The following is a 12524-nucleotide window of genomic DNA, read 5'->3' as shown; positions in this document are numbered from 1 at the left end:
GGGGCTTAGGAATGAATGGCCGCAACATACCAGTCAATTCATCACACCACACTAAGTCAGATATGCCAGGGAAAGTAGGGCGTACCGGTTGGAGAGAGGAGCTGTGGTCCGAAATTAACTGCATGGTATCGGGGTCTGCCGATTGCAACCGAGGTAGGTCCGTTAAGTCAATTAAGGTTGTGACAGCACCAACACGCAAGAGAAAATCAGTAACCACATTGTCCACTCCTCGGATGTAGCGAATGTCATTTGTAAATTGCAAGATGTAATCAATGTGACGAAAGCGTCGTGGGGGCAGATCAGCCGCAGGATTTTTTATGGCAGGAACCAACGGCTTGTGATCAGTGAGCACATAGAAATCTCGTCCCTCAACATCAGTTCTGAAGTGTCTTATGGCCTTGTAAACTGCAAGTAATTCTCTGTCGAATGCTGAGTATTTCTTCTGCGCATTGTTTAGCTTTTTTGAGAAAAACTGCAGGGGGGTTGTAACATCGTTGTATGTCTGACTCAGTACTGCGCCGATAGCATTGTCACTAGCGTCAGTAGTGATAAACATTGTGGCGTCCGCACGTGGGTGAGCAATAGTGACAGTGGAGGCCAACAGCTGTTTGAGTTCGTTAAATGCCTTGGCCATGTCTGGTGTCCATGGTACCTGGCAGGTGCCAGAAGTTTGTGGGCCAGCGAGAGCATCTGTGAGAGGAGCCTGCACCGCAGAAGCAGCTGGCAAATGTTTTTGGTAATAATTAACTGTTCTGATGAACCTGCATAATTCCCTATAGGTCTGAGGGCGTAGCATCTCGAGAACAGGCTTGATCTTGTCCTGTGGTGGTGTCAGACCGTCCGATGACACAAGATAACTTAGGAATGTGACGGATGACTGGTGCAATTGAGTCTTTTTATTGTTCAGTTCAATACCAGCGGCTGCTAAAATATCTGTCACGACTTGAACACACTCCTCACTCTGTTCCAAAGTAGAAGCAAAAACCAATATGTCGTCCATGTATACGAAACGAAAGTCTAGATGGGATAAAGTTTGATTGATGAAACGCTGCCACATTTGGGGGGGCGTTTTTCCACCCAAACGACATAAATTTGTATTAGAACAGCCTGTAGGGAGTGGTTATGGCAGTCTTTTCAATATCCTCCGGAGCTATAGGAATCTGATGAAATGCGTGCTTACAGTCCAAAACAGAGAAGTACTTTGCACCTCCGAGCGCATGATTGAAGTCTGCAATGTGCGTGACTGGATATTTATCAATGATGGTGCGGGCATTTAAACGCCTATAGTCTGCGACCATATGCCAAGTACCGTCTTTCTGTTGGTCAAACAGGATAGGACTAGCCCAGCAACCGGAATAAGGTTCAATTATTCCCTTTTGTAATAGATCATCCAATTGTTCTTTTGCAATTTTCATAAATTAGGGCTTGAGGGGGCGTGGGCGTTGCAATATGGGCGGCCCATCAGTTAGACGTAACCGATGAACTGTGCCATTAGTGACTACTGCAATACGTGGCGCGGCACGACAGTCAGATGTCCATGAAGCGGAGCAGGCAGTGGCGGACGGGCAAAGCTGTGGCGCTGACGGCGCGGAAGTACAGGTGTGCCAACCGCTCGCGTGTTAACGTGGGTTGGTACACTGGTTCTTGGTAGCGGGCCGTGCCGCTACGAGCGCTGTAGGCACAAGTGGGTGTGGCCGAACAGCAGATGGCCGTAGTTCATTGCCACGAGCTTGGGAAGTTAATTGTCCATTCGGAACGCAAGGAGCATGAGCACCCGGGCATACACTGTCATTACAAAAGGGGGTGCTGACACAGTTTACAGAGTTCACAACATTGTCGTTAACATGCGCGGGCACGGGAACACCAGATTGGCATGGACTGACCTTGTCTGTAGCTGACGAGTTGTCTCCTTGTAGCGCCGCGAGGCGTTGTTGTGTGGAGGCCAACTCGTGGTGTATGTTGCGGAGATGCAGCATTTCCGTACGTTCCATCCGCAACTTCGAAGACTTGGCGCACTCCACTAGCCACTTGTTTGTCCAAGATTGCAGCTCCAAGGATAGGTTTACACACTTCTTAGCACAGCACACATGTTTGATGTTAGCCGAACTGTCACTCGGCGGAGCGAAAGGAATATGTTTGTTAAGGGGAGGGGGGTAAAACACAGTATTTTGCACAAAATCTAGTGACAACTGATAGTGCTTGAGGAAATCAATTCCGAGAATAGGTTCTTCAATTGTTGACACTAGAAACGTCCACTCCAGCTTGCACTTGGGCAAAAGTTTCACTGTATACAAAGTGGAACCCAAACACTGTAGGGTAGACAAGTTCACTGCACGAAGTACAGTTTCGTGTGGTTGCACCGGCAGCAAAGAGACGTCTGTGCCAGTGTCTACCAGAAAACATACACCTGATCGTAAATCGCGAACATAGACTCAACCACATTTACTGTTGTTGTCTGGAACGGAGTGCAACGTGGGATGGTGCCCGTTGTTTACATCGCAGGAGGTGGCACCATAGCCTACCTGCGGTTGGAGTTTGGGTAAGAACACGGTGACTGGCATTTGCGAGCTTGCTCCCCGGATCTCGCGTGGAAGAAACAGTAAGGTTGGGCGGGCCTGTGCTCCTGTGGGTAGTTGCTAGGTGACGGAGTATGTGCCCCAGAGTCTTCCACAGAGGTCGATGCACTGTCTTTGCGGGGAGTTGAAGGTGCAGGCAGGGTGGCTAGTTTAACAAACTTGTTATTAGCAGCACCAGACAAGGGTGTGGCATCAGAAAGCATCTTAGTGCGGTCATGTCCAGAATGCAGTGCACGGAGCTCACGTTGCCTGGCGGAGTATGCTCTGTCGGCGGCACGTAAACGTTCATTTACTGGCCTATCTTCATATGCAGAGATTGCAGTCTGGACAGGCAAAGGCAGCTTTTCAGTACAGATTTCTGCGAGCGTGTCATCAGGCATAACTTGCTCATCGATGAGAAGACGGATGCACCGCCACAGCTGGGATGGAGACCTGTCGCCGAGACGCTCTTCATAGATGAGCTGTTGCACATTTTCTCTCCTGGTTTTAGAGATGCACTCCAGTATTGTCTGTTTCGCCACAGCATACTTCCCTGCTAGAGGGGGGGGGGGGGGGGGAGGATGGGTGCTTTGACCACATCGTAAATTAAATCGACGCGGCCGTGAAGATGGTTCATGAGGCAGGCAAAGCGTGCGTCATCGTCCAAAGCACAGACATTGAATGTTTGCTCAACCAGATTAAACCAGAACTCCGGGTGAGCGGGTTTGAAGTCTGGTAGTTTCGGCAGATTTGGCACTGCAGTCACTGCGGAGGTGTGCCTATTACTTCGGACGGAAGTAGAGCATGCAGAAGATAGCGGGTCCGAATTATTGATGTCCCGTAATGCGGGAATCGCGAAATTCACTTGACGTCGGGGGCGACTGAGAAGCGACGGATGCTCGAACAGTGTGAGGACCGTAGTCAAAATGTGCATTCTCATTGATGCGGTAGCTCGGAGAGAAGCCACAAGTACTTAAGTATGCCGGTGAATGTCCGTTGTGCACACAGTATTCACTCGACCATGAGTGGTGGGGCTGGTTGTAGGTGTCAGAGTAATTACTGTCCAGCACAGAATTGTTGACTTGATTGGAAGCAACACAAGGATCCCACACACATCCACTAGGATGCGCACTCGGTGTGATATTTGCTGTTTGGCGAGCATTGAACACCTGTTGACTAGCCGGCACGGGAGAATAAACACATGGCGGGAACTGATTCGAGTTTGAATTTACTACTGGATTTTCCAAAGTAGCAAAACCTCGCTCGACGCCACGAACTGTATTGAATTGTGCGTTCGACACATGAGTAGGAATGTTCCGACCAACACTCTGTGGAGAACACGGGGGAAGGTCTAGGCTAACAAAGCCAGAGTCCACGACCGTTGGCGATTGGAAGAAACTGGCGGCACTCGATGAATTCCACTGCATGTTCTGGCTGAAGAATTCCGAAGATTCTTGCAGCATGTCCACTACGATGGTATGAGTACTGGAGAGATGTTGCTGAAATCCGGGTGGCGGTGAGTGCTGAAAGGCCATTGTCTGGAGCTGAACAAAGGCCCTCGTGATCGCGGAGAAACCTGACGCGGTAGACGGATAAATAACCTTCGGGCGGTAACTCGGACGCATATTACACAAAAAATGGGGTCACCAGTGAGGGAATATGGAATAGTTGTAGGTAAGCAACTAGAATTCTCTCAGATACAGATTTATTCACACTTAGCTTCTACACAGATACAAGTCCGGAGGCTATCTGCCGTTAGCGTCCAACATCCTGCCCAAAGCCCTCTCCTCAAAGATAGCACACTTACGCACTGAACAAATATCGATATTTATGGTGCTCTATGCCACATACTTTTTCATCAGGTATGTGATCTACCCAGCTAATCTTCAGCATTCTTCCAAAGCACCACATTTCAAAAACCTGTAGTCAAAAATGTTTTTGGTCGTGTGTCACTTCCACAGACCCCATACAAAAACTTTCAGAAAAGACTTCCAAACACTCAGATACCTATTTGATGTTAGCAAATTTCTCTTCTTCAGAAATGCCTTAGTTTTGGAGATACTTATTCTTAAGAGTGATACTCAACTGTGATCAAATTAATAAGTATGGTCCATTTTCTGTTATTGTTAAACTACTTGGTGCTGTATTTAGTAGTTTGTGCAAATACACCAAATGCTGTGAATCTCAGAAACTATGTCACCTTACTATGTAACAATATAAAATGTTTGCATAGCAAGGTCGATAAAAGTGCACTGTTTTAATATTATTATGTCTTCTGGTAAAATAAAAATATGCATACTTTTTGACTAGCGGTAATCTCACTGAATAACAGTTACTTACTATAATTTGTTTGCCACTAGTTTCGCTACACCAATACCCAGAGAACCCAAGCAAGTGCAGAAAAATTTGCTGAAGGATTATTTGGTTCAAGTCAAGGAGTATATTTTCCTACCCCTCTGGAAAATGACACTCTGTTGAAGGTAAGTGATCCGTGTAGCTATTTAGGTAAATAGAAAATAAGTTGTGATAGTAAGAAATGGTGAAAAACTTAAGATCAGATCTTAAAATTGCAGAAAAGAATACCACCAGTCTCATAAATGTGTGTGTGTGTGTGTGTGTGTGTGTGTGTGTGTGTGTGTGTGTGTGTGTGTGTGTGCGTGCGTGTGCGTGTGCGTGTGCGTGTTTTGACTTTATGGGCACTCAGTGGCAAGGTTTTCGGCACCATGACACAAATGTGAATTAAAGTGCTAACATTGAAAATTGTTGCACGCAGTAAGAATGAAACCTACAATATAACTCCACACACTCACTCCCACCGCACTCATATTCACTCACACAATCACTCCGTCTCACAAGCTTTAAGACAAAGGGAAAAAGAGTGAAAGATACTGCACCAGGGATTAAAGCAGAAGTAAACTGACAGAAGAGGTAAAACAACAACCCAAGGATATGTGACCAGCAGACCACTTACAAAAAACAAGAGTGGCCAGTCACCCCTGTTAACACAATGAGAACATTTCCCTAAAATTTTTGGAAACAAGTTGGACAAATCACAAATCCTTAAAAGTTTTGCCACATTTGTTTCAATGCCACTTAAAATAGAGGGCTGCTGCAGCCCCCTGGTTCAAAAATAAAACACAGTCTAGTAATGTGTGGCCACAGTGATCTGCATGCAACAAGCACCGCACATTGGAGTGTCATTGTGCCGGAGCAAGAAGCTATGTGTATACAAGTAAGAAGGACCTCATCTCATCTTCACGGTTGAAAGGAGGTATGCCATGGTCACGTGGTGGCTTTTACTAGATGCAGTTTATTGTCTGTCACTTCCAGCTACTTATCTTCCTGTTGATGCATGACTCTGTACCTCAGCAGCAAGGAGATAGCATGTAGGGGAATGGCACACTGAAACATTTGAGCATCATGACACATTTCCTTGGCTGCTACACCTGCCCATTTGTTCCCCACCATACCCATGTGCCCTGGTACCCAACAGAAACAAACCTCCTCCCCCAGCCATTGTAGTTGGATAAGAATGTCCTAGATGCTATGAACTATTTTATCTGCTGGGTACAAGTATTGTAGAGAGTAAAGGGCATTCAGAGAATTGGAACATGTAAGGAATTTAGCACTTGATGAACTTCTCATCTGCTTCAGTGCCTGCAAGATCACATACAATTCTGCATTGAAGACAATAAAGTCTCAAAATAGTCAGACCTCGAGAACAAGATTACAGAAAACAACAGAACAACCAATGGAGTCCCCCTGTTTTGACCCATCTGTAAAGACCACTGTAAAGTTGTGGTGCCCAGTTAAAATGTCATAAAATAAAGTATTAAAACATATGCAGGAGTGCACTAAACCTAAAATTACCATGCCCCTCTGCAGTAACAATGGTGCCAGGCAATCAAAAACCTGGATTTGAGGTTGCACGTGCTCCACACTAAGTGACTTCAGCACACGCTGAAAGTGAATCCCAGACACCATTGTTGCTCATGGACAATGGGAACAAGGCTTTCCAGAGGCAGACAAGCAACAGTATGTTATGCAGGTGAATTTGGAGCTGTGAGGAACTTACATGCCTGAGGTACCATGGGTAGCTACCACTGGATGCTGAGTGGTGATTCCACAGTCTCAGCAAAGAGACTGGGTATGGGGCTGGTCCTATAAGCAACCGTGGTCAGCCTAATCCCCCCCCCCCCCTCCCCCCCGATGGATAGCATCAGCAATCTTCAGGTAAGATGGCCTTGCTGACCCCACTGTGCCTCCATAGTCTGGGTGTGAATGCACAAAAGCCCTACAAAACTGGAGCAGACACACCCTGTATCCTCCCAAAGACCTGTGGCCAAGGCTTTGTATGATATTCAGTGCCTTGTTCTGGCTTTCAGGTCTCTCAGGTGTGGTAACCATGACAGTTTGAAGTTGAAAATGAAGCCCAGAAACCTCACTGAGTCTTTAAAATGTAGAATGGTGTCTCTCATATGCAAATCAGGCGAATCAAAAATGTGATGAGGATGATTAAAACAAACAAGCACACATGCTTATCTGCAGAAAACTGAAAACCTGTCTTCGCAGCCCACTCCTCCAACTCCCACACTATAAGTTGCGATTGACAGATCACTGTTCCAAAACTGCAGGTGAAACAGAAAACTGCAAAATTGTCCACAAATAAGGAGTGCTGTAAAGTACTCCTTACAGTAGCTGAGATACTGTTTGTGGCCATGGCAAACAGGGTAAAACTTGAAACACTGCCCTGAGCTACATTATTCTTCTACTCAAAATGATCTGACAGAACGTCACCAACTTGGGACCTAAAAAAGTGCTTAGACAGGAAGGACTGTATGAAGATGGAGAGGTAGCCATGAAAGCCCCATCATTGGAGTTGCATGAGAACACTGTGTTTCCAAGTAGTGTCATACACCTTACTGATATCAAAGAATACAGCAAGACACTGATGTTTACACAGGAAAGCCTGCTGAATGGCTGCCACTAGTAGGGTCAGGTTGTCGACAGTGGACCAAAATCTCCAGGATCTGCACTGAAAGCAGCTAAGCAGTTGTCTGGTCTCTAACAACCAGATAAAATGTTGGTTAACCATTCACTCCAGGATCTTTCTTACGCAACTCATTAATGCGATATTACGGTAACTACTGGGACATGTATGACCCTTTCCTGGGTTCAGGAGAGGTATCAGAATATCCTCTCTCCACAAGATGGGAAAGTTGCATGTCTGTCATATATGATTAAAACATTCAAGGAGGAGTTCCTTTGATTCTGCTGGCAAATGTTGAAGCATGCTGTATTGGATTTGGTCTTGACTGGACGCAGTATCAGGAGTCTCAGACAGTTTAGATTCCAGTTCTCAAACTGCAAAAGGGCAGTTGTATGACTTAGAAATGTGTGATCTGAAGTCCAGCTTGCCCCTCTCTGCAGTCACATGGTAGTGTCAAAACGCCAGATCCTGGCTAGCATCAGCAATAGTTGCTGCAAAATGCTTTGCCAGTGTCAGAACAATGTCTCAGGCGTTGTTTGGAGACACCCCTGTTTCAGCACTGCACCTATTAGTAACCTACCATGTTTACTGGAAATCCTCTGGATGGATTCCCATAGTTTCTCTCCTTAATTACACATTGAGCCTCGGCTCTCACGACTCTAAAGGTTATGAGATTGTTTGCTTTTGGGCTACATTTAAAGTGCCAAAGAGCTGCACACCTGCCCTGATAGCTGAATGGCACTCATCAGTCCACTAAGGGACAGGTTGCCTCCTAAGATGACCTGACAACTTTGAATGGATAATTCAGCAGCATGACGGATCACCCATGTGATGTGGTACACCCATTCCTGGACACCACTGCAGTGTTCCTTTACACCAATGCAATGTTCAAACATAGCAAGCTGGTGGAGCAGTATCCAGTTAGCCCTGCTGGCCATCCATTTTGGTGGCTTCTGTTCAGATAACACCCATCGTAAGTGCATATGGAGTGGGAAATGGTCACTGGAATGAAGGTCATCAGTGACTTTCCACTGAACAGAGTCCATGAGGGCTGCTGAGCAGAAAGAGAGGTCAATGCCTGAGAATGACCCAGAAGCAGCACAGAAATGACTGGGAGTACGTACCTGTGTTGAGGATGCACAGCTCGTGAGACATTATGAGGTTCTCCAAAGCCCAATCCCAAGGGCAAGTAGAGGTCAAGCCCCACAAGACATGATCGGTCTTGAAGTCTCCCATTAGGATAAATGGTCAGGGGAGTTGTTCCATAAGATCTACAAGAGCCTATTGCATCTTGTGGAGTTAAATACAATGAACAAACAGTGATCCTCTGACATGCATGAATTTCAACTGCAGCTGCTTGCACACCAATAACTAGGGAAAGAGCAAAGGAGTAGTGCATATTATTGACAAACACAGCTACCCCTCCCTATGCCTTTTCCTGAGTCAGGTCATCTTTCTGTTAGTGCATATAGCTGCATAGTACAGGGGCATCAGATGCTTTAAAACGCATTTCTTGCAAACACAAGCACAAGTGGTTTTCCTATGCTAGGGGTTTCAGTTGCTCAACATGTGTCCTGAACCCATTAACATTCCAATGTAGGATGGGAGCCATCTATCATGGGAGTAGTAATTTTATACTGTCTTTCTGCTGTGGAGGGGAGTCCATAATGGGAGGATGCTCAGACTTTGGGTGAGGTGATTGCCCCGGTCCAAAATTGAGATCAATTAGCTCTAAAAGAGAAGACTCATTGGAAATGTCAGAGAGGATGACACTGATATCATAGGACTGTTTACTTATCCACTCTGTCAGCGGTGGATGCTTGATCTTTGATTTTTTGCTCTGGGTAGGCTTCCAAGCCACAACTATGGCTGTGGTAATGGCAGCACTGGACAGCAGAGCAGACAGAATCTTTAGAGAGGCATGGAGCTCTGCAACATCAGCAACCACCACCTTTTCTGATGTTCTGAGGGAGGTACAGCTGGTGAAATAATTGCTGCAACACAAGTGCATCGACAAATGCAGGTGTCAGTGCTGACACTAGCAACCTCTCTTTGTGTAACGGCATTGATCTTCTGCACTGCCTGTTTCGTAACTGAAGCAAAGAAGGTAGTGACCAATGGGGACAGCATGACTTTTTACTTCTTTTTGGCATCACCATATGGGATATGCTTCATAATCTTAAGCTCTTGTACTTCCATTATTCAAGGTATATGCTGAAATCCTGACTCCAGACAGGGTGAGCCCCAGAGCAATTTACACACTTCAGAGGTGAAGAACATGTGAGTTCTTCACAGATGGCCTTGCCACATTTGTCACAAGTGGCTTCTCCCTTACACCCAAGAGTAGTATGCCAAAAGCACTGTCATTTCAAGCAGCACTTTCTGTTGGGAACATAAAGCCACATGCTTAGGTGAAGGAAACCTGCCTTAATGTGCTCAGGAAGTGCTGTGCTACTGGACATCAGGATAAAGAAGTCATATTTTACAAGATCCCCACATCTTTTGGAGCCCACTCCTCATCCATAATGGATAAAAGTTTTGTGAACTGATAATGTGAAACAAATCTAAAACTGAAGGTCACTCAGTGAGAATGTCACAACTGGAATCAATCAGTTCTTATATATCCTTCAGTGTAAAAATTTGTGGGGATACATAGTGGAATGACCACATAGGCTGAACCATAGGTAAACCAGGTAGCAGACTTCAGTTTGTTGACAGGATACTAGGAGAATGCAGTTAATGTGCAAAGCAGATCACTTACAACAGGAGACACACAACCCATCCTTGAATATTCCTCAAGTGTGTGGAGACACATGCCAAATAAGACTAATGGGGAACATTTAATGTATACAAAGAAGAGCAGCATGAACATGTTTGTTAGACCCAAGGGAGAATGTTATGGAAGTTCTGAAAAACCAGAACTGGTAGATGCTGTCTATCATGTGAAAGTCTACTTACAGAGGTTTAAGTGGGGAGTCAAGAAACAGACTACAACCCTCTATGTATCACTCCCATAAGAGCCACAGAGACAAGATTACACTAATTTTAGCAAACACAGAAGCATTTAATCAGTTATTCTCCCTGCACTCAGCATTAAAATGGAACAAGAAGAAACCTTAATACATGGTCAGTGGGAAGTAGTCTCTGACTTGCATTTCATGGTGGTTTGCAGTAAGTGGATGTAGGATGTAGCTGTAGATGTAGAGAGTTGCATGTTGGAAGTTGTCAGGAGAGACAGAAAAACAAACAAGTGGAACAGGAGTCAGTATAGAGAGCCAGATCTAATTACGACCATAAAGAAAATGAAATGTAAATGGGCATGAAATGCAGATAGGTGAACAGATCTTAGATCAAGGAAGGTATTTGCTGGATTCCAGGAGATAAGGAAAGATGGTGGCTAGTGTAAAAATTCATTGTGCTTCTCCGAGAAAAAGTGTGAATTTTGCCGTGAAAAAGAAAAATTGTGACAGTTGTAAGGATGAAATTACAAAGCTCAGTGTATGGGCGTCTAGTTTACAATTTATTATCAGTTCCTTGAAGATGGATATCAAGAAACTTAAAGAAGAAAAAAGGGAACGGAACATAAAAAAACTCGCGCCATGAAAGTACGAATATGTTGGAGAATTGGACGGAAGTGAAGTACAAAAGATGCAAACAGATAATACAAGATACAGGAAACGATGAAAGAAACATAAATGTAGTGAACGAAAATTACTTTCAAGCTCTTTAGACTACAGATTGTGACAGTGAAGTTAACAGTGCGAGTGTACCAAGTGGAAAACCAAACGACTTTGTGAATAAGGCAAAACATGGAATATTTCAGCAGCAGTTAAGTAAAAGATCATATGCGAAAGTGCTCACGAAAAATCTTTCACCGCTAAGCTGCTCTACTGAGACAATATCGACATGTGTTAGCAAAAAAGACATAATAAATAGTGCCAAACAAGACTTCGCTTACTGCAAAGGTAGGCAGAAAAGAGGTAATCTTGGAACAGCAAGTACCGGTAAAACTGAACTGTATGCCGACAGCCAAGGACGAAATATAGCCACTGAATTTGGGCGTACAAGTAGTCAGAATTTTAATTTTAACTGTACAATAAAACCTGGAGCAAAATTCAGTGCTGCTACGTCAATGAGTAAAGAAAAAATTTCCTCATTGAGCAAAAAGGACTTTTCCATCTCCCTGGCGGGATCAAATGATATAGCTAGGAACGAAAAAAATGATCTCTTAATCTCGCTAAAAAGAAAACTGTATGAGCTGAGAGGAACAAATGTTATTGTCTTTTCAGTGCTACACCATTACGACTTGATAGAATGGTCCTGTGTAAATAAAGAAATTGAAACTGCAAATAAAGAGATGCAAAATATTTGCAAGTGGTTTGAAAATGTAACATTTGTGAACATCAGCAATTTAGGGAAAAGATTTCACACAACACATGGTTCTCATCTGAATGTACTTGGAAAAAACGTAATAGTAACAAACATTTTAGAACTTGTAAATAAAATCTCAAATGTGCAGTGTGATGATAGAAAAGTCATACCTCTCATGGACAGGAAGTGTGTGTTACCTGTAAACTCCAATGTGAAATCTGATGTCAGTGAAGCTACACCTCCCCAAGACAAATGTGAAATTTTATTAATGCAAGTGAACACTCCAAATGTTAATAATTCACAGAAAGGCACAGCAGTTGTGGAACAACAAACGCCAGAAATAAGTGAAACAGCAGCAGCACCATCATTATCAGCAGAAGCAGCAACAGCAGCAGAACCAACAACGACTGGAGCAGCAACACAGCAATGCTTAAGGAGGAGACAAAGGAAAAATACATCTGTGTCATTCAGTGATAATTTTTTACGGTTTCAAGCCAAGAAGAAAATAAAAATGAGAAAAACCAGCCTGCTAACACACAGATAAGTCACAACAACATACTATTTTTAAACATTCAGGGTCTTGAAAATAAAGTTGAAATTCTGGAGGA

General features: G+C 44.3%; 1 protein-coding gene across 2 annotated transcripts in view; it reads left to right on the top strand.

The window, feature by feature from the left end:
• Positions 1-12524, top strand: part of LOC124776696 (multiple inositol polyphosphate phosphatase 1) — a 306445-nt gene that overhangs the window by 238398 nt on the left and 55523 nt on the right. For both annotated transcript variants that reach the window (XM_047251799.1, XM_047251800.1), the window contains exon 5: positions 4916-5035. In XM_047251799.1, the coding sequence (XP_047107755.1) occupies positions 4916-5035 (120 nt within the window). The remainder of the gene's footprint in view (positions 1-4915; positions 5036-12524) is intronic.

Source organism: Schistocerca piceifrons, chromosome 2 (assembly GCF_021461385.2).
Source record: "Schistocerca piceifrons isolate TAMUIC-IGC-003096 chromosome 2, iqSchPice1.1, whole genome shotgun sequence".
Lineage (NCBI taxonomy): Eukaryota > Metazoa > Arthropoda > Insecta > Orthoptera > Acrididae > Schistocerca > Schistocerca piceifrons.
Note: the sequence above shows the minus strand (reverse complement) of the source record. Positions and strands in the feature narration are given on the sequence as shown.